General features: G+C 42.1%; 1 protein-coding gene across 4 annotated transcripts in view; it reads left to right on the forward strand.

The window, feature by feature from the left end:
* CYP4F22 (cytochrome P450 family 4 subfamily F member 22) overlaps positions 1–23,261 on the forward strand; it is a 204,238-nt gene that overhangs the window by 51,176 nt on the left and 129,801 nt on the right. For 3 of the 4 annotated variants that reach the window (XM_070741740.1, XM_070741742.1, XM_070741738.1), the window contains exon 4: positions 4,435–4,488. The exons of the other annotated variant lie outside the window; for it this stretch is intronic. In XM_070741740.1, coding sequence (XP_070597841.1) covers positions 4,435–4,488 — 54 coding nt within the window. The remainder of the gene's footprint in view (positions 1–4,434; positions 4,489–23,261) is intronic. 4 annotated transcript variants of the gene reach the window in all.

Genomic DNA, 23,261 nt, shown 5'->3' on the forward strand with positions numbered 1-23,261 from the left:
GCCACACCGGGCAGCTCTGGTAGGTGCGGGCAGCAGGGCAAGCAGCGAAGGTGGCTCTGCCAAGCATGGGCCGAGCGGAAGGGCACCGGCAGCAGCAGCAATGAGCAGTAGCTGTGGGGCGACGGCGGGGCAGTTGGCTGCAAGGCACCGACGGCAGTGGCTGGATGTGTTGCAGGATGCCGTACATGCTGGCGCTGCGCTGGGCAATGGGGATGGCACCTCCATCCCATCCCAGCCAGCGAGCCAGTGCCAGCCCCGTGCCCATGCGCAGCGCAGCAATGTACGGTGATCCGCCACCACCGGTGCCACCGTCTTGGAGCTTCTGCTTGCAACCGACCACCCCACAGCGCACAAAACGTATTTGTGCGCATGAGTGGTGTTGCAGGGCAGAAAAAAAAAGAAGAGAAAAAAGAGAGGAAGGAAGAGAGAAAGGAAAAGAGAGAAAGAGAAAGGAAAGGAGAAAGAGAAAGAGGGAAAGAGTGAGAGGGGAGGAGGGAGGGAGAGAAAAAGAAGAGAGGGGGAAAGAGGAAGGGAGGAAGAGAGGAAGAGAGAGAAACATAGAAAAAAGAGAGGAAGGAAAAGAGAAAGAAAGGAAAGAAAAGAATGGGAGTAAGATAGAGAGAAAGAAAAAGAAAATAAATTCATGAATTTAAAATATAATTATTTTATTTTATTTATTTTATTATATTTTATTTATTTTATTTATTTTATTTATTTTATTTATTTTATTTATTTTATTTATTTTATTTATTTTATTTATTTTATTTATTTTATTTATTTTATTTATTTTATTTATTTTATTTATTTTATTTTATTTTATTTTATTTATTTTATTTTATTTTATTTTATTTTATTTATTATTTTATTTTATTTTATTTTTTGACTTCTATGCCCAGACCAAAAAAAAATTAGAGGGAACAGTGATTCACACCCATAGTTGTGATACTCTAATGGTTTTTGGCACACACACATCTCGGTTTCCTTATTGGCTGCTCACAAGATGTGATGACTTTAACTCCAAGGTTGGAGTTGGACATTCCTAGATGTTTGGGATGGGAATTCTGTGGTTAATAGCCTAAATATCTCATGACGATTATGCTGGGAAGACTAATAAAAATCAATGTCAATGAGGTTGTGGAATGTGTAGTAGAAATCCATAGTATTCTTTTGGATATTTCTACTTCTTTTTCCTTTTATCTTATGGGTTCTCTTAATCATTGTGTGCAGTATTTTATATTAAATGAATTTTCATTTCATCTCTATATGCTTATTAGACATGACCCAGTAGTTGGTCCAAATCAACAAATTTAAAAGATTATAAGTAAAACTGCTAGGGGAGAAATTGTGAACTTAAGATGGTTCCTGGTGAAGAAATCATTCAGATCATTCCCTGCTAAGGCTGGACTTTGATGGGCCACTGCAGGGAGGTGGAACCAATTACAGGTTTCCGCCCCAAGCGCTTAATGGATCTGGATGGGTTTCAAAGGGAGCTTGGGGAAGGCCTTTTTTGCCTTCCCCAGTCTTCTAGAAAGAACTGTGGAGCTTAGGGACAGCAAAAACAGGCCTTCCCCATCCCCTGTACTAGTACCTCACTTGATCTTGATTGAATCCCTCTGTTAATGCAACCTCTTTGGCTGTCACTGCACACTGTTGGCTCATACAGTACAGTGATACCTCATCTTACGAACCCCTCGTCCTATGAACTTTTTGAGATATAAACCTGGGGTTTAAGATTTCTTTGCCTTGTCTTAAAAACCCTTTCCGTCTTACGAACCTGAGCCCGGGGCTGTGGGCACTCTTACTGCGCCTGCGCTCTCGTACTGCGCATGCGCTCTCTGACTGCCGAAGGGATTCCCCTGCCTGGTGACTGTCACTGCCGGGATTTCCCATTTGCTTGCATGGGAATTCCCCACCCTCTTTTGCTTGCACTTGAGGTGGGGAAGGCCGTAGCTGCCCCATTTCCCTGCCACTTTCCCCTCTAGCCCTCCGCTTCCTCTGTTCCCTGCAGCCACCCCATCCTGCTGCCAAAATCCCCCTAGCCTGCAGCTTCCTTTGCCCCATCTCGCTGCTAAAATAATCCCTCCAAAAGCTTCCCACACTGCTCCAAATTGCCCCCAAAATTGCTCCCCAAAAAGCTTCCTATCTTGCCCCAAATTCCTCCAAAAATTGCCACTCCAAAAGCTTCCTATCTTGCCCTAAATTCCTCCAAAAATCGCCACTCCAAAAGCTTCCTATCTTGCCCCAAATTCCTCCAAAAATCACTGCCCCGAAAGCTTCCCATCTTGACCCAAATTCCTCCAAAAATCACCACTCCAAAAGCTTCGTATCTTGCCCCAAATTCCTCCAAAAATCGCTCCCCCAAAAGCTTCCTATCTTGCCCCAAATTCCTGCAAAAAATGCCACACCAAAAGCTTCTTAAGCCATCCCAAATCACTTCCAAAATCTTCCAAACTCACCTCTCCTTACAAAATGCCTCGTTTCTCCTTGCTGCTTTTCTTCATTCCATTTGCCTTCATTAGGACCTTGATTTGGGTGGCATAGGAAGTGGCTGGAGGCGCGCGCACCCCAAAACGCCTCCAGCACACCCTTTTCCAAGGGTGCGCATGGAGCTGCCCCTGCCCTCGCCCCCGCCCCCCGCACCTCTGGCCCCCTTGTACCACTGGCTTCTCACCACTGCCCCCCGCCCACCCACCCGATCCACCTCTCTTTCTCCTCCTCTGCTTCCTGCTTTGGGGCGCGGCTCCTCCCGCAGCGGGAACGCCCACCCTGCCCCTCTCGCAGTCTCTTCGCTGAGAGCGCTTTCATCCTGGGCTCTCAGCGAGGGGGCTGCAGGAGAGGCGGGACAGGCGTTCTCACAGAGGAGGCCGGCGAAGGTGATTTTCAATGTCGGGCGCACGGGTGCGTGCACTCCCCATCCCCCTGCCAGCCTGCTCGAAACATTCAAAATAAGAAAAACCTTCACCAGCAAAGGATTTTCTTATTTTGAATGTTCCAGGCGAGCTGGCAGGGGGATGGGGAGCGCACGCGCCCATGCGCCCGAAATTAAAAATCACCTTTGCCGGTCTCCGCTGTGAGAAGAACAGAGAGAGAACGAGAGAGAGTGAGAGCAACAGACAGAGCAAGATAGAGAGAAAGTGAGAAAGAGAGAGAGAGAAAGAAAGAGATAGCAAGAGAGAGAGAACAGGAGAGAAAAAGAGTGAGAGAAAGAAAATAAGAGAGAAAGAGTGAGAGAGAAAGCAAGAGGGAGAGAGAGAAGGAAAACAAGAGAGAGAAAGTGAGATAAAGAGAGAGAGCAAGAGGGGGAGAGAGAGAGAGAAAGAGAGAGAAAGAAAGAGAGATGAGAGAGGAAGGAAGAGAGAGAGGAAGAAAGCAAGAGAGAGAGAGATAGAGAAATCAAGAGAGAGAGAAGAGTGGAAGGAAGAGAGAGAGAGAAAGGATAGAAAAAAGGAGAGAGAAAAAGAGAAATGGGAAAATGATTGAGGCAGAGAATGACAGGAAAGAGAGAGAAACAGAGAAGTGACTCTTGATTTAAAGCATATGGTAAAAACACTTAAATAATAACAGAGAAAAAAACCCCCAGCCCTCACCTGTTTTTATTAATAGTTATGTTTTTGGTTTTGCTGGTTGTTTTAGTTTTAATAGTAATGGATTTTGGTTTTTTAAAATTATTAATTTCTTTTACTAAAAAAGAAGGGATTTATTTATTTATTTATTTGTTTTATTTATTTATTTATTTCTAAGTTTTAGGGGATTGTCGCTCAGACACTATACTTTTCCGCCCCCACAAAAAAAATTAGAGGGAACATTGGCTGGAGGGGTGATTTTTGGAGGAATTTGGGGCAAGATAGGAAGCTTTTGGGGAAGCGATTTTAGAAGCAATTTGGGGCAAGGTACGAAGCTTTTGGAATGGTGATTTTTGGAGGAATTTTGGGGCAAGATAGGAAGCTTTTGGAGTGGCAATTTTAGGAGGAATTTGGGACAAGATAGGAAGCTTTTGGGGGAGTGATTTTTGGAGGAATTTGGGGCAAGATATGAAGCTTTTGGAGTGTCAATTTTGGAAGAGATATGGGGCAGCGTTAGCCTTCATTAGGACCTCCATTCCTCGCTTCTTCTCACTGTCCATCTCCACTCCGTTAGCCTTCACTTTGTCCGACTGCCACTTTTTTTTAAGCCTTAAAATTTGGATTTTCCAAATGGGTTTGCACGCATTATTTGCTTTTACATTGATTCCTATGGGAAATAATGTTTCGTCTTACGAACTTTTCACCTTACAAACCTCGTCCCAATTAAGTTTGTAAGACAAGGTATCACTGTATATGACTGCTGAGGAATGCGACATTTTAGGGACATTATTTCCAGAACTGGGAGGTTGGAACTATTTTGCTTTTTTAAAAGAGAGCAGCAGGAAAACTTTTTCTCTGTTTTTCTCCGCAGCTGATATTGCTCCCAAGGACAAATTCTTCTATGGCTTCCTGAAGCCCTGGCTTGGTAAAATACCTCTCACTTTATTAATAGATGGTTATGCAAAATTGCTCAAACACACAATGACAGGCAACAGAATTTTTAGGATCATAAAATGCTTTTTTAAAGAAAAGTACTATTTACAAATATATAGGTTGTCCTCACTTAACAATCCTGATTGGGACTGGCAACTCATAAGAACATAAGAAGAGCCATGCTGAATTGGGCCAAAGCCCATTGAGTCCAGTATTCTGTGTCACACAGTGGCCCACCAATTGTACATGGGGATCTTGAACAGAAAGAGAAGGCAAAAACCCTCCATTGCTAAATGCTGCAATCTTTAAATGAAAAGTCATGTGATTGCTCCACAGCCGTTTTGGCAATCCCAGTTACTATTGGTGAGTGAATAGGCAAGGAGCCACCTGGATCCAAGTCACTCTTGGAAGAAGGGTTTGCCTCCACTTCTGTTTCCTCCACCTTTCCCCATCTCTGCCCTTTTGCCCATACCATCTGGCCCAGTGGTGAAATCTATTTATCTTCCCTGCTGGTTTGTAAGAACATGCTTTGTGCAAGCGAGCGAGCAAACTGAGCACATACACCACCACCACACACACACTTTTTCATCCTCTGCAAATACACCGAATACTTTGTGCATGTCTCAGAGCATTATAAAAAGGGAAATGGTGATGTCCAGATGGATGGGCAGAGCCCCACACTGCCGCCACTACCAGTTCTCTGAACCACCAGCAGCTGCCACTACCGGTATATCCATACTGGGCTGAACCAGTAGCATTTTACCCCTGATCTGGCCCTGTCTGCCCCTGCCCCCACCACATGCCACTATTGGCTGGAATCTTCTTTTGCTCCAACAGAACCAAAGCCCAGTGAAGAGTGAAGACAATGACAAAAGTTAGCTGGGGGCAATGGTAGGGCTTGTAAATAATAATAATAATAATAATAAATTGTAAATAATAATAATAATAATAATTATTATTATTATTAATTAGATTTGTATGCCGCCCTTCTCCGAAGACTCTAGGCGACTCACAGCAACAATAAAACAATACAGAAACAAATCTAATAATTAAAACTATAGCTAAAACCCATTATCTTAAAAACAGTCAGTACTATACAATCATACCCACTCATAACTTTAATGGTCAATGCAGGCCGCGGAGTGTTGACGAAACATGGGTATGGTTGCCGATCAGTTTCCAGTCACAATTCAAAGTGTTGGTTATGACCTATAAAGCCTTCATGGCATCGGACCAGAACACATCCGGGTCCGCCTTCTGCTGCACAAATCCCAGCGACCGGTTAGGTCCCACAGAGTCGGGCTTCTCCGGGTTCCATCAACTAAACAATGTTGTCTGGCAGGACCCAGGGGAAGAGCCTCCTCTGTGGTGGCCCTGACCCTCTGGAACCAACTCCCCTCGGAGATCAGAATTGCCCCCACCCTCCTTGCCTTTCGTAAGCTCCTTAAAACCCACCTCTGTTGTCAGGCTTGGGGGAACTGAACTACCCTTCCCCCCCCTAGGCTTATACAATTTATGCATGGTATGTTGTGTGTATGTTTGGTTTTAAATAAGGATTTTTAATTATTTTAAGCATAGAAATCTAATAAATAAATAAGTAAGTAAGTAAGTAAGTAAGTAAGTAAGTAAGTAAGTATATCTGGGAGTACCCATGACTGCTTGCGCAGCCGAGTTCTGCATGATCTGGAGTTTCTGAACACTCTTCAGGGGCAGCCCCATGTAGAGAGCGTTGCAGTAGTCGAATGTCGAGGTGATAAGGGCATGAGTGACTGTGAATAGGGACTCCCTGTCCAATTACAGCCACAACTGGTGCACCAGGCGAACCTGGGCAAACGCCTTCCTCGCCACAGCCGAAATGTAATGTTCTAAAGTCAGCTGTGGATTGAGGACACCCAAGTTGCAGACCCTCTCTGAGTGGGTCAATAATTTTCCCCCAGGGTAATGGACAGACAGATGGGATTATCCTTGGGAGGCAAAACCCACAGCCACTCCGTCTTGTCAGGGTTGAGTTTGAGTCTGTTTACACCCATCCAGACCAGAACAGCCTCCAGGCACCGGCACATCACTTCAACCACTTCGCTGACCGGACATGTGGTGGAGATGTACAATGGGGTGGATTGCGCATGTGCCGAATTGCTTTCTAGGCATTTCACCTCTGGCTCCGAACAAATATAAAATGTAAAGAGTTTTCTCCCTCTTAAAAAGACTATAAATCTTCCTTAGAAAAATATAGGAAGAAACAAGAATCTGTCGGCATCAAAGTGAGTTTGAAGATTTATGATTTCAAGCAAAGACGGAGGCGCTTTCGCTGTAACAAGGAAGTGATAAGTGAGTACAATAAATCTTAAAATGGCGGAGGGAGGGAAAAAAGAAGACCTCTCTAGTCTGGCTAACATTGAGCAAAAGTTAGATAAACTGCTGGAGATTTGCAGCGGGTTTGAACAGAGATTCAACAAAGTTGAGAATAAAATGGAACAGATGGATTTAGAAGTTAAACAAATTAAAAAGGAAGGGGATTCTTCTGCTGGAAAGATACTGAAAGTTGAGAAACAAGTGATGGATTACGATGGAAAAATAAGACAAATAAATGACAGAATCGCAAATTTGGAGGACAGACAGAGAAGGAGGAATTTGCGTTTACGAGGGTTCAGAATGGATTTGCCCTCTGAATTTAAGTTAACAGAAGCTGTCTGTGCTTGGTTAAATAAACAGACAGGCGTGCAGGTCAGCGTGGAGGAGCTGTTGCGTGTTCATTGGGCAGCCCCCAGGAGAGACGGCAGACAGAGAGATGTGATCATCGCTTTCCTTAGTGAAAAAAAAGCAGAGATGATTTATAAAACTTTGAAGACTTCTACGAGCCTTAAACAAGACGGAAATGAGATAAGGGTTCTGAGGGATCTTTCCTGGGAAACCCTGAGAGCGAGAGCTGTGTTGAAACCAATTGCAAGCCGGCTATATCAAAGTGGAACCAGATTTAGCTGGGGCTACCCAGTGGCCATCTTGGTGTTCCAGGACAATAAAATGTACAGAGCACGTTCATTGGAGGAGGGAAAGGCTTTATTGGATCAACTGGGGATTAAGTTTGATGAAACTGGAGCACTAGCATATGAAGAAGAAGAGGCTTTTGACGGTCGGAGTACCCCAGATGAGGAGGAAAGACGAAGGGAAGAGCAGCTGAAGGAGTTAAGCGGGCAGGTGGAGGCCATCAGAAAGGAGCAGAGAAGAACACGGGCTCAGCGTGAGAAGAGAGCCAGAAAGTGATGGTGTTTGGTCCCTTGTCTTGTTGTGGGGGGGGGAAGGAAAAGGAAAAGAATTATTACTATTACTATTACTATTATTGTTGTTATTATTAATATTTTTCTTGGGGATGCCTTGGGATTCCTGTATATCTGTCATTCAGTGGGGGAAGTCTAAGGGGGAGGAAAAGGGGGTTTAAGAATTTTAAATTAAAGAAGAAATTAAAGAAGGAATTATTTAAAGGAGAAAGGAGGGGGGGAGAAATTTTCTCTTTTATAAAATTAAAAAGGGTCGAAAGAGGAGCTAGTTTGAGTGGGAACGCAATCCAGATAATGTGCCTCAGGTATGGGCAAGGTTTTTTCTTGTCTTCTCCCCTCTCAGTGGGGGGAGCACAGGGGGAGGCACGTTGGGGGGGGGTAATAGGGGTAAAGAAAAGGGAAAAATATAAACCAAGGGCAAAACAAGAGGGGAAAAGGGTGTTTTTGGTATATTATGACGGAGTGTAAGATAATGGTTTTAAATGTGAATGGTTTGGGATCGGATTTGAAACGTTTTAGGATATTAAGGATGGCTAAGCAATATAAGGTGGATATTATGATTTTGACAGAAACACATAAAAGAAGGGGAGGAAGGGATAACTTGATTAATGATAGAAATTGGAAATGGGTGTTTGAGTCAAGAGGAACGCAAAATAGTCGAGGCACAGCGATTCTGATTCATCAGAGGGTTAATTTTGAAGAGGTGGAAATTCAGAAAGACAGAGAAGGAAGGTGGATATTTGTTAAAGGGAAAATAAATCAAAAGAAGTTGACATTAGCAGCAATTTATGCCCCAAATGGGAAAACAAAACAATTTATAATAAATACTAAGAAGAAGTTAGACAATTTTAAGGAGGGCTCAACTTTTTTGGCAGGAGATTTTAATATGCAATTAACAAATGGGAATGCAAATAGCAGGATGTTACATTTAAATAGACTTAATATGGTGGATCTACATGCAGATATTTTAAACAGAGCTACATATTATTCAGCAAGATATCACACATTTAGCTGCATAGACTACATATTAATGAACAGGGGAGGTAATATACAAGTTAAAAAAGTAGACATTAAAAGTATATGGATATCAGATCACGCCCCACTATTGGCAGAATTGGAAATAGGTCAGGAACGAAATCAAAAAATTTGGAGATATAATGCAGTTGTAACTGCTAGGGAACAAGATAAAGAGAAATTGCAAACAGAGTTATCAGAATATTTTAGAATTAATGATGTGGGTGGTATTAAACAATCAATTGTATGGGATGCATGTAAGGCCTTCATGAGGGGACAATGTATATGTATGGAAGCAGATATTAGGAAGAGGTGGGGTAGAGAGAGGGAAAGGAAGATAAGGGAAATAGATTTGATACAAGAGCAGTTAAGAATGACGAAAAGTAGAGATTGGAATAGTTTACTGAAATTGAAAAAGAAACAGTTGATGGTGTATGATGAGATTAAATGGAATAAGATGAGAATGGCGATGCGACAAAAAATACAGAGTTGGGGGACAAGATCAATGCAGCAAATGGCGAGATATCTGAAGAAGAGGAAAGAAAAATCATGTATTTTAGCATTGAGGGACACCAGTGGAGTGGTTAGATATGGTAATGACCAGTTAGAGGAGATAATGAGGAAATATTATGAAGATTTGTATAAAGAGGAGCAAGTGAAGATAGAAGTCCTCAAGGTTGGGAAAATAGTAAGTGAAGAAGACAAACAAATTTTGAATGCAGAAATTACACAAGATGAAATTGCTAGAGTAATTAAAGGGTTAAAACAAGCCAAAGCACCGGGCCCAGATGGGTTTACAGGGGAATTCTATAAAACTTATGTGAATGTTTTGCTGCCGCATTTGGGGAAATTGTTTAATAATATATTGTCAAATCGTGATATCCCGCAGACATGGAAGCTTTCAGAAATTGTTACCATTCCGAAGATGGGTCGAGATTTAAGAGAGCCTGGGTCTTACCGTCCGATCAGTTTGGCAAATCAGGATTATAAAATATTTATGAAAATACTGGCAAATAGATTAGAAAATATTTTACCAAAAATAATTGAAGAGGATCAATATGGATTCGTGAAGGGAAGGAAAATAAGTGAACCAATTAGAAATGTAATGAATGTGATGCACCATGCTACCTCTACTAAAAGGAAATTGGGAATTTTGAAATTAGATGTTTATAAAGCGTTCGATAAAGTTAACCATAGTTACTTATATAAATTATGTAACAAATTAAATATGGGGGAAAAATTTTGTGAAACTATAAAAGAGATTTATAAAGGAAATGAAGCATATATAAGAGTGAATGGACAAAGAACGCAGAGTATTAAAATATTAAACGGCACCAAGCAGGGATGCCCTCTGTCTCCAAAATTATTCGTAATAGCAATAGAGATCTTAGCTAATAAGATAAGACAAGATAACACTTGGGCAGGATATAGAATAGGGGAATTAGAAATGAAAATAAATTTATTTGCAGATGATGCAATTATATTGACCCAGACCCTGATGGAGTTGATTAAAGGTATAATAAATATTTTACAAGAGTTTAAGCAGGAATCGGGACTGTCGGTTAATATGGAAAAATCAGAGATTATGTGTTTAAATACAGATCTGAGAGAACAGATAGAAATTAGGAAAGAATCAGGGTTGAAATTAGGACTTAAAAAAATAAAATATTTGGGAATTTGGTTATTAAAAAACCCAGTGAAAATGGAAGAGATTAATTATAGAATAACATGGAGGAAAATGTTGAAACAGATGAGGAGCTGGAAAGATAAAAAGCTAAGGAGACTCTCTAAAATAAGAGCTTTAAAAATGATGATAGCTCCCAAGATGATGTACCTATTTCAGGTGCTGTCGGGGGGGTTATCGGTATGTAAGGTTAAAGAGTGGGACAAAAAATTAAATTATTGGATTGAAGAAGATAAGAGACCAAGAATAAGAAAAAAGTGGTTAATTGCGAATGAAAAAGAGGGGGGATGGGGTGTTCCATGTTTGGAGCTGTATAGGGAAGCTTTTCAAATGGAAAGGTTAATGGAGTTGCAATTAAGTGAAAATAAATGGGCAAAATTGGAAAAACAGATAAACGGGATGAATAATAGAGAATTAATTTTTAGGAAGTGGAATAGGAGAGATATAGGAAAATTAATAGGCCCAATGAAAGGGACTATGGAAATTTGGAAAAAATGGCAAGGGAAAATAGGATTATATAAATCTAAACTGTCATCGCTTTATGTAATAAATAGAGAAAACGAAATTAACTAAATAGGGTTATAGGAGAGTTGAAGGGAAGAGGGATAACTAAGATAGAACAGTTATACGAGAAGGATGGCAGGCCAAGTAGAAATCGCATAGAATGGTGGTTAGGTAAGGGAAGGTGGCTACAAATAAATGCAATATGTAAATATCTAAATGAAAGGGAGAATAAAGAAGTATTATGGCGGGAGGAGACAGGGTTAGAGAAAATAATAAGAGAAAAAAGTGAGGGGATAAAGGCGCAAGCAACTAATATATACAAACTGCTAGTGCAGTCAGATGGGGACACGATTGATGGATTGACTAAATGGTGGCAAAATGAGATATTAGTAGAGGTACAAGAAATGGAAAATATAGTAGAAGATATAAGGAAAATTAAAAATACAAGAATTAGGGAAATGAGAAGGAAAATATTACATAAGTGGTATTTTACTCCCGTTCAATTTGCACATTTTCAGCAGAATGTTAGGGGGAATTGTTGGCATGGTTGTCAAGATAAAGGAGTGTTTATGCATTTGTTTTGGGAATGCCCGATAGTGCAGGAATTTTGGCAAAAAGTGAAAGAGGATATCAATGGAATGTTAAATATACAATGGACAATCACTAAGGAAATGGCAGTACTAGTAAAAAGTAATGCGATGGGAGAATTTAGAGAAATAAAAAAAGCAGCAATAGAAAGTGCTCAGGCAGTAATAGTTCTGGGTTGGAAGGATGCAACAAAATGGACAATGCAAAATTGGTATAGGTACATGGTGGATCATATTCAATTTGAAATTATGGAAAAAAGGATAAATTTGGATAATGAAACTGATTTGGGACAGCTGATGGGACGGTGGGACAAGGTAAGACGATATATGACGAGCAGAATCCGAGACCAAGCTACAAGAAATAAACTAGAATCACTCTATAATATGTAGACAGAGATATTGCTCTTGGGTTAAGTGGATTAAAAAAGAAATACCCCCAATTTGGTGGTGGGGAATGTGTGTATGTCGGGGTGATGGGCACAATTCACATTTCACTATGCACTGTTTTATGTTGTGTGATTTTAAATTGTTAAAAAATCAATAAATAAAATATTTAAAAAAAAGAAGAGATGTACAATGGGGTATCATCAGCATACTGATGATACCTCACCCCATGCCCTTGGATGATCTCACCCAGCGGTTTCATGTAGATATTGAATATCAGGGAGGAGAGGACCGACCCCTGAGGCACCCCACTCCCAGCCCCTCCAGCCGGCGCAGAAGGATACCATGGTTGATGGTATCGAAAGCCGCTGAGAGGTCAAGAAGCACCAGGACAGAGGACAAGCGCCTGTTCCAGGCCCACCAGAGATCATCCAATGGGCTCTTCCCCACTGCAGATCCTGAGGCTTCGCTGCCACGAACCTTCCCTCCCCTCTGTGGAGGAAGGCGAATTCCTCACCAGTGTCCCCCTCTGCTCAAGCCCCTCCCACACAGGCAAGGAGGCACCAATTTGCTGGATGGTGGTTTAATATGACTCTTCACAATCAGTCAAGTGCAGCAGTAAACTACATCCTTCCACCTGCTGCCTTCCCTTCACCAAAATTCCAATTCTTTTGATTGTGTATCTTTGTTCAAAAAACCCTTTGGAGTCTGCAATGCCAAAGGGGTTGTTTTTCTCCACCCTGCCTCTGATCCCCTTTGACAGGGGACTTTATCTTGAAGCCCAGAAGGCAAGGATGCTTTTCTGTTTAGTCTTTTTGAAAGAAACAACTGGGATCTTCCAGATGGAAGAATTGAAATAAAGCTGCCAGTTGTTCCATCAAATCTCCCCTTGCCTCCTTTAAAAGAGGGGCGGGCGGGCAGGAGGCAAGTGGGGAGAGCCCGGCAGAGAGAAGGCAGCAGGGGGGGGCATCATCTCCGCACCCAGGAAAGAAGACAACGGGCCACCCTCGGAAGAAACGGCCGAGGCGAAGCTCTCGCTGGCGACTGCCCCCCCCCGCCAACCTGTCCTGGCAGTGGCTCAAGCTATTAAATAGCAGGGGGGAGTCGACCGACCTTGAGGAACTCCACAAAGGAGAATCCTAGAGGTCAACCTCTGACCCCCCACTAACATTGACTGCGATTGATTGGAGAGGTAGGAGGAGAACCAACAGGGTCTAGTGCCACAGAGAGGTTGCAACGGTGCAATCCGGTCAAGAGCCTTCGTTGAAGCCTTATTCCAGGCCACAGCGAGGGACTCTGCCGAACTGTGTATGACTAAATCTGGTAAAACCCTAAGCACCCTCTGAAAACCCTCTGGGTCCATCAGGCGTCTGGGGCGGAATCACCTAGTCAGTTCCACCTTCCTGGGGGGGAGGATTGGAGCCTTGAAGTCAAGCCATAGCAGAAAATGGTCTGACCATGACAAGGGCAAAACATCTAAGCCTTTTAATCTCAGACCGTCACTCAGCTTGCTCCGAGAGAAATATCATGTCGGGTGTGTGCCCCCCCTCATGAGTCAGACCCTGAACTACTTGGGTCAGGTCCATGGCTGCCATGGTGGCCATGAACTCCTGTGCTAACACAGAGGATTCACCAAGCGACAGCAGATTAAAGTCTCCCATGACTATAAGTCCGGGAAATTCCACCGCCGGCCTGGCTACCTCCTCAAACAGCACAGGCAGGGCTGTTGACATGCAGCTGGGAGGCAGGTACGTGATCAACAAGCCCACCTGAACCCCTAAGTCTAACTTCACAAAGAGGGACTCACAATCCGCAATCTCAGGAGCAGCGAGTCTGCGTATCTCCTTGGCAATAATTAATAAATAAATATAATAATAATAATAATAATAATAATAATAATAATAATAATAATAATAATTTATTAGATTTGTATGCCACCCCTCTCTGAAGACTTGGGGTGGATATAATAGCCACTCCTCCCACCCTTCCCTGGGATCGTGGCTGATGCCATACCTGAAACCCAGCTGGAAATATTTCAGAGAGAGGAACTCCTCCCTCTGGGCCCAGCCAGGTTTCTGTCACACAAACCAGGTTGGCCTCCTCCAGTTAAATCCCGGATGAGGAGAGCTTTATTTACAAATGACCTGGCATTGAGCAGCAGCAGCCTGAGCCCAGGGTCCGGATTACACTTGTCACCAGTACTTCGGGCTGAGCTTATGGGGCCGGAACAAGGGATCGCTTTCAAGCAGCGAGCCCTCATTCCCCGGGAGTGACCTACCCCATAGCTCCCGCCATATCTGCCTCTCCTGAGCAGCACCGGAATATTCTGGCTCTCTACCACCCCAGAGATAGGTTCCCCCAACCCTCTCGCCTCTATGCCTCCAGGTAGGCTGACCTTCCCATTCATAGCATCATATTCATTCATACCATACATGCTCTCCATCCTGTCCCAATTATCCATCCTTAAAGACCCCTCAATAAATTACTTAAAAGACCGAATATTAAAACAATTAGTAAAATAAAAATTAAAAATCCCATCCATATATCATAAAAATCCAACCCCAGTTAAACTAACTAAAACCCACCCAATTTAAATTTAAATGACTGGGCCCTAATTTTATCCACATTATGACAGGGATACTGGAACAATTGGAACTTTGAAGGCTGGTCTCAAGTCCATTCAGCACCATTTTAGCTTCAAATGGTTGTTGAATGGATGATCATTAAGTGAGGACATACGATCATCATGCTATATTGTTTAAGCAACATAAAGTTGCTTATTGTTTTCCCAGTGCCGGGCTAAAGGAAGGGCTTTTTCTTGCTCAGGGATGCCCAGAGCAAGTAAAAGCTTCCCTTTCTAGCTTTCTCCCAGCACAAGGGTGGGGGTGGAGGTGGGGGGAGGAAGAGCTTTACTGGTTCAGGGATGCCCAGAGTAAGTAAAAGCCTCCTTTTCTCCCATTGCTTCCCCTGAAATGGTATAGCATGATGGGCATGCATATACATGTAGTCCAGAAAAAGTAAAAGTGTTACATCAGTAAAACTGAAGTCATGGTATAAGTAAAAGAAAACAAGAAAAAACAGTTTAAATTAATATACAATATGCCTCTCCATCCATTTTTATCATTACTGTGAATGTTTGAATGGAGATCGGGAAAAGTATGGGAGAGAGAGACCTAGGATAACCAGTCAAAAGACAGGAGGTGGATCAACTGGCAATTTAAGCCATGTGGAGAGAAATCTGGGAAGAAGTATTTCAAATTATTGGGAGAAACCCTGCCTTAATTAATATAAATGAGGTTGGGAAAATCCTCTTACAGTTTCCAACATGTTATATTTACCCCAAGGTAGCATTAAAGATCTGTCTGAAATATATTTGTGTAATGTATAATGCTTTCAATCTCTATAGTTCGGTAGAAAACCTTTCCACATTGTGTTCCTCTGACTATGTCAGGCTATTTTGTGTGTATTAACTATATAGCTCAGGGTATCTTACAGGTGGAGCACATGCCAAGATGTACCTTATAATTAATTCAAATGATTTGTTTTGTGTATGTTGAAATACTGTCTTTGACTATCACAAGCTACTGTGTTTATGACCCAAGTGGTAAATGCCAGGCAGGCCTCTATAGAATTCTTTCCCTTAATACAGGGGTTTCAAACTCACGGCTCATGGGCCAGATGCATCACATGCTGGCCACAGCCGGTTTAGTGAAGGGGGAAAAAGTCATGATACATCACATGACAATGCCTTAACGAAGCAAGTTTGACACCTCAATATATGTTTCAGTCAAAGGCCCTCCAACAACTGGTAAAGGTCTACCCCCACGCTTCCCTGCAGGCAGCCACTCCAATTCCCAAACAGCCCCAAAGTACAAAGAAAGCCCACAGAGGTGGAGCATGCTAACAGGGCAAGGCAGGGCAATTCTGCCTGTTTTGACTGGTTCAGGTGAAGCAATTGTTAAGATTTTGTGCAGTTCAGAGAACTGGCTAATCAGACCAATGGCTGGTCCCTCCCTGCCCGTCCCAATCACTCCTGATCTCACCTCACCTGCCTTAGCCAGTGCCTAGAGACACGCCTGCAGCATAGGTGCTGCTACTGTCTGGTTCCCTTGCTTGCCTCAACCACACGGCCCAGCTGATCTCTGTCCAGTAAGCCTTCCTTCCCAGCCTGCTTGTCTGCTTTCTTCATGGCTCCATGTCCCAGTCTGCTTGCCTTCTTTCCCACATGGCCTCTGCAGCCCAAACTGCTTTCTGGTTCCCTCGCTTGCCTCAACAATGTGGCCCAGCTGATCTTTGTCCAGTGAGCCTTCCTTCACTTCTTGCCCAGCTGTCTCCCACATGGCCTCTGCAGCCAGTCTGCTTGTTTACCTTCCCCTCGGCCTCCTATGCAGTCCCCATGGCCCAGCCTTCTTGCCTGTCTTCCCCACAGCGTGCCACATGGTTCCCATGGTCCTACCTGCCTTCTCCGCAGGGAAGAGAAGCAGCTGGGGTGAAGCTCCCTCTCATTCGGTCATATGGAGCAAAATGGAGTTCCTTTTGCCATCTCTTCTCCACATCACCCCTCCCATCGCTGGGCATGGCAGGGCTTTCTGCCCCTCACTTAGCCACATATCCTAATCATCACCATGTCAATCCTTCAAGTAATTGTGATTCCACCAACCAATCAACTCACTAAAACATAGTCACCCAATCTATTTGCTACATTCAAACCAAATCTCCACCCCCAACACTATATATAAGGAACAAATGGCAGTTGCAAACATTCCATATTTACAGCAGCACGAAGCTTATAACTTCAGCCTGATGATGGTGAATGTGATTTCACCGAAACGTTGCATAGACACTCAAAATATTACACGGGGCAAAACCCGAACTCAGAACAATCTACATACATATACCCGTGAAAATCTACGAAAACAAATATATATATATATATGTCACATGTTTGTTTTCTTTTTGCTGAATTTGAAAATTAAGGGCGATTAGGATAGATCTATTTCGGCCTTATTTTGGCCTCATCAGCTAGCCATACCCACTGGGACTTAATCCTGCAACCTTTGCCTTGTAAGGCAGAGAATTATCCTCTAGGCTACAGTATCCAGTCCCTTCAGCTCTGCACCAGGGAAGGGTTACATATTTTTGTGTCGAATCACCCTGGTGTATTGAAGGTACATCACAGCTCCTTATTTGCCTCTCGGCCCAACCCAGGGCCATTTCCAAGACAGTTAATTTTATTGATAGCCGACAATTCTATCTGTATGTGTCACATGTTCTTTTCTTTTTTTTTGCTGAATTTGAAAATTAAGGGAGACTAGGATAGATCTATTTCAGCCTTATTTTGGCCTCACCAGCTAGCCATACCCACTGGGATATATATATATATATATATATTTGCTGTTTATCTAGCAAAACTGTGCTGTCGTGCTACAATCCATTTCTTATATTCTTAAACTCATTGATACTTTTTAAAAAAAACTCACATTTTATCGAAGCTGCCCTTAAAAAAAGAAATTTCCAAATTTACTTCTCTTTATATCCCAGGAAGGAAAGAAAAGATAACCATTCATATCAAATCTTAATCTAATTATAACAATATCAGTATACATAGGAGGAAGGGTTGTGTTTTAAAAATTTTTTTAAGTATTTCTCATTCGCTTCATTCGTTTCGTTTCTTTTATTATACCAGTATATCATTTCTACTTTAACAAATCATAATCATTATATATCATTATATATCATATTATTGTATTATTTTTCAAGAAAAGTATTTTCCATTGAAACAGTAATATTTTATCCTAATCTCTGTCATTCTTAGTGTAATAATCTTCCCTAATCTATAAATTCCACTGCCAAGCCTAGGGTAATTATCTTCCCTAATCTATGTGTCACTGTCATACCAGTGCAATAATCTTCCCTATTCTAATTGCTTTCACTCCGAATTGCAATGCAATAATCTTCCCTAATCTATATATTTCCCTAATCTATGTATTCTATGTACCTTCCATATCGAACTCAGTGTAATAATCTTCCCTAATTATTTAATTCAGCTTTTACTTACTCCATCCATTTTTATTGTCAAATCAAACATAATCAATACTAATTATTATCCCATATGAATCCTCCTTTAATAATCCTTTTTCTCTTTCCTCCTATTATTTATCAGTATAAATCACATAATAAATTTATAATTCAAATAGTCAATAAATGATCGATTTATAATTCAAATAATCAATAAGACTATCAAAAGTAGTAATCATCCAAAATAATCATAACCATAATCATGACCATTTTTTTATTTTCTCATCCATAATAATCATAATCATAACCTTTTTCCATTTTCTTATTCATAACCATTTCAATTTCCTCTCCTTATTCCATCATTCCATTTTAACTTTTTTTATCTCTAAATTTCTTTTCAATAATATCTAATAAAATTAAATCATTAATAATTCCAATTCATTTAATTTCATAGACATTTCCTTTTATAATTTATAGCTTTATGGGGGGGGGGGGGAAACCTTAGTCCCTTCTTTTTTGAAGTACTGCTATCTTCTGCTGTTTTCTGGGTTTTCAATGTCAATGTTCTTAAAATGTCTCAAACGTCTTTTCAAATTGCATTATCCAATATGTTTTCAAACAATTCAGTCGGTTCCATCTTGAATAGTTTCTTCCTTCCAGGCCATAGCTGCATTCCACCTTTTTCATAGAAAACAAATGTGAAGGCCATGCAGATAAAATATGCTTCCAAGCAATGCAGATTGGTTGCTATATTTCCTCCAGCCACAAGATGGCGCTAAATAACAAATTTATTCAAGTCTTCCAGTATTTGTAGACTTCCTCTTCCTTTGATACATGTAAATGAGAAAGGAAAAAAAAAAAAAAAACAGCCTCCACAACGAGAAATTAAGGAGTCCCAATTTAAAAGACAAGTATAAAAAGAGTCTTAAAACTCCAATCATGGGCAGTTGCTACTTTTAAAAGCCCTTGCCTTTGCCTCTTTTCAAGGACAGCTACTTCTGGTTTATATTTCTGGCTGTTTTAGCTCCGTTGAAATCAAATCGAGCAGAAAAAAAAAATCCCAAAATCCCTTTCGACTACTTCAACTCACCAGCACCAGCTTTATATCTCTTCTTCCTCTGTAAGTAAACTCCTCCAGCTCTTTCCAGATGTTACTGATCATCTTTCCATCCTGGTGTTGCATTGTCTCCACAGCTGTGTTGGCTCAGGCATGGCTGCCTGCCTGACTTCACACCACAGCCGGTGCGAGACTAAGCCAGTTCATCTGGTGGGACATGCCAGCCCCTACCAGACTCCTGGAAGCATCCCATGCATCATCTTCCCTTCAGGAAGGATCTGGTCTGGTCCAAAAGGGCCAGAGCCCCTGGGCAGTGGGGATTCGAAGCCTTTCCAAGGAAGAGGAAAGGCTCCCACTACCGTGGCCATCAGACCCCGCCCCTCTCTCTTCTGAAGTAGAAAATGGTTCTTAAATAGAGGCAAAATAATCTTGAAAGGTTCTTAAATAGAAGCGTTCTTAAGTAGAGGTACTACTGTACAGAGTTGCTAAGTTAAAAGGCAAAGGGGCACAGCTGTGCCATCTCTTTTAAACTTTTTTCCTGTAGAGGTGTGGCTTGATGGCCTCTCAAATTTCCCAGCTGCTGCTTAGCCAATCCGTGGCCGGTATGGATATACATCGTTTTTGCATAACCTATTTACATACACTCCATCCACATATACACTATTTGCATACACAACAGAAAGGATATTCCTCACTCCCAGGCTGATTAGCTTCTTCCAGGCAGCTCTTGCTCTGCCTTTCAGTAGCCATCAAAGATGAGGTTTTTGTGAGCAGAAGAATTTGCCCCACCCACCAGCACCCAGATGCTCTCACTTTTCCCAAGCATGTCTTTGTCTACTTGATTTCCAGCTCCAATGCATTTCTTCATTGTGTTTCTCGCTTTTTTGTGCAGGGAAACAAAAGTTTGTGGGACTAAAGAAAAAAACTTCAATCAATTCCAACTTCTCACAAAAAAAGAATCTTGCAAAGTTGGAATTGATTGATTGAAGGAGTTTTTTTAGTTCCACAAACTTGTTTCCCTGCATACAATGGCAAGAAACATAATGGAAGAATGCAACTGATGGGAAATCAGGTAGGCAAAGAAATTCTTGGGGGAAGCACAGGCCTGGATGATGGTGGATGGGGCAAGCTCCATGGTGATGCAATGGCAGAAAGGGCAACAGAGCAGCATTCTCTTCTTCCTGCTCATCTTCCTGCATGGGGAAAGCAAGAACCTGGACGGTGGTGAGTGGGGAAGTTCCACAGCACATTGCTGCAATGGATAAAATGGCAACAGAGCAGCAGCATGAGGGAAGGAAGACACTTTTCCTGTTTGCCTGCTACTCGTCTTTCCCTCCTACCAACAGCTCCCTTTCTCATTTCCCTATTAAGTGCAGCATCCAGGATTCTCTTTGTTAGTGGGGGCGGGGATGGAGTAAAAAGGTCCTGATCTTTGCACAGGAGAAGTGTAAGGGAAGTGTAAGGGCAAACTAATAATGAAAATAATGTTCTTCGGGTAATGTGCACGAATGCTCGAAGCTTGAGCAACAAGCTCTGTGAATTAATGGCCATAATATCTAGAGATAATTTGGACCTGGTTGCCCTAACTGAGACATGGTTTAAGGATTCTAATGAATGGGAAATATCCATACCAGGATATACACTGTATAGGAAGGATAGAAGAGAGAGAAGGGGAGGTGGAGTAGCCATTTATATTAAAGAAAGTCTAAAAACAACACTAATTCAAAATACATGTCAAGATCTAGAGACTCTCTGGATTTGCATGCAAAATAAAGAAGGTTCTGTCATTAGAATTGGGGTGATCTATAGGCCTCCAGGGCAATCCGAGGAATATGACAACAAGATGGTGGATGAAATTACCCAAATGGCAGTAAAGGGAAATATTGTGGTTATGGGTGATTTCAACATGCCTGATGTTGACTGGAATATCCCCAGTGCCCTTACATGCAAAAGTAAGAATATAGTAGAGGCCTTTACAGGAGCAGCTCTGGCACAGCTGGTTAAGACACCAACTAGAGGGGAGAATATTCTAGATTTAGTTTTTACAAATGGGAATTGGGTTTCAGAGGTCAAGGTGGGAGAAAATTTAGGTTGCAGTGACCATCTATGTTTGTGGTTTGATGTAAAAACTCATTGTGAGCAATCCTATAATGCAACCAAAGTACTGGATTTCAGAAAAACAAATTTTAATGCAATGGGGGAATATTTAGATAATGAATTAAAGGGGAGGGATAAAATGGCAGGAGCGAGCACCCAGTGGACTGTATTTAAAAAGGCCATCTTAAAAGCCACTGGACTGTATGTAAGACAAATAACTAAAGGTAAAAGGAAGAAGAAACCGCTATGGTTTAGCAATGATGTAAGGGCTATAGTCAATGAAAAAAAGGCTGCCTATAGGAGGTATAAAGAGTCTGGAAGTATAGCTGATAGGGAGGTGTATAAAATGAGACAGAAGGAGGCGAAACAGATAATATATGCTGCTAAAGCCTCAAAAGAGGAAGAAATTGCCAAATCTGTAAAGAAGGGGGATAAAACCTTCTTCAGATATATTAGTGATAAGAAGAAAAACTGCGGCATCACGAAGCTTAGTACTGGGAATAATACATGCATTAATGGGAATAAGGAGATTGCTGACCATTTCAATAGCTACTTCAGTTCAGTTTTCTCAAAAGACACCTTACAAAATAATACTATAGAGGGATATAGCATTGCTTCCAGCTGTACGGATTCAGCTCCAGTGATCTTAGAAGCCAATGTCTTAGAAGAACTTGAACAATTAAAGATAAATAAGACAATGGGTCCAGATGGCATCCACCCCAGAGTTCTTAAAGAACTCAGATCTGTCATTACTACCCCCCTGACTGATTTGTTTAACCAATCGTTGTTAACAGGAGAAGTTCCTGAGGATTGGAGAATGGCCAGTGTTGTGTCTATTCACAAGAAGGGCAGTAGAGAAGAAGCTGGTAACTACAGGCCAGTTAGCTTGACATCAGTTGTAGTTAAAATGATGGAGACTCTACTCAAAAAGAGGATAAATCAGCACCTAAAAAACAATAACTTATTGGACCCAAATCAGCATGGCTTTACTGAAGGCAAATCATGTCAGACTAATCTTATTGATTTCTTTGACTATGTCACAAAGGTGTTGGATGAAGGTGGTGCCGTGGATATTGCCTACCTGGACTTCAGCAAAGCCTTTGATACGGTTCCACATAAAGAGCTGATAGATAAATTAGTGAAGATTGGACTTAATCCCTGGATAGTTCAATGGATTTGCAGCTGGCTGAAGCGTAGACATCAAAGAGTTATTGTTAATGGCGAGTATTCTGAGCAGAGTCAGGTTACAAGCGGTGTGCCACAAGGGTCTGTTCTGGGTCCTATTCTTTTTAATATGTTTGTGAGTGACATAGGGGAAGGTTTGGTAGGGAAGGTTTGCCTATTTGCTGATGACTCTAAAGTGTGCAATAGGGTTGATATTCCTGGAGGCGTCTGTAATATGGTAAATGATTTAGCTTTACTAGATAAATGGTCAAAGCAATGGAAACTGCAGTTTAATGTTTCCAAATGTAAAATAATGCACTTGGGGAAAAGGAATCCTCAATCTGAGTATTGTATTGGCAGTTCTGTGTTAGCAAATACTTCAAAAGAAAAGGATTTAGGGGTAGTGATTTCTGACAGTCTCAAAATGGGTGAACAGTGCAGTCAGGCGGTAGGGAAAGCAAGTAGGATGCTTGGCTGCATAGCTAGAGGTATAACAAGCAGGAAGAGGGAGATTATGATCCCGCTATATAGAATGCTGGTGAGACCACATTTGGAATACTGTGTTCAGTTCTGGAGACCTCACCTACAAAAAGATATTGACAAAATTGAACGGGTCCAAAGACAGGCTACAAGAATGGTGGAAGGCCTTAAGCATAAAATGTATCAGGAAAGACTTAATGAACTCAATCTGTATAGTCTGGAGCAGGGGTCTCCAACCGCCGGTCCGCGGACCGGCACCGGGCCGCTGGGGGTTTTCAGCCGGTCCGCGGCGCCAGGGCCCCCTCGGCCTTTCCGCGCTGCCCACCGCCCGCCCGATTTGCCCCCTCTGCTCCTCTGCCACCTCCTGCCTTTCACCGCAGCTCCTCCCGCACCCGGAACGCACGCCCTGCCCGCCTCACATTTGCCGAGAGGACTTTCGCCCCGGGCTCTCAGCAAGGGGGCTGCATGAGAGGCGGGGCCGGCGGAAGGTGATATTCAATG

The sequence above is a fragment of the Erythrolamprus reginae genome, chromosome 2, assembly GCF_031021105.1.
Source record: "Erythrolamprus reginae isolate rEryReg1 chromosome 2, rEryReg1.hap1, whole genome shotgun sequence".
Lineage (NCBI taxonomy): Eukaryota > Metazoa > Chordata > Lepidosauria > Squamata > Dipsadidae > Erythrolamprus > Erythrolamprus reginae.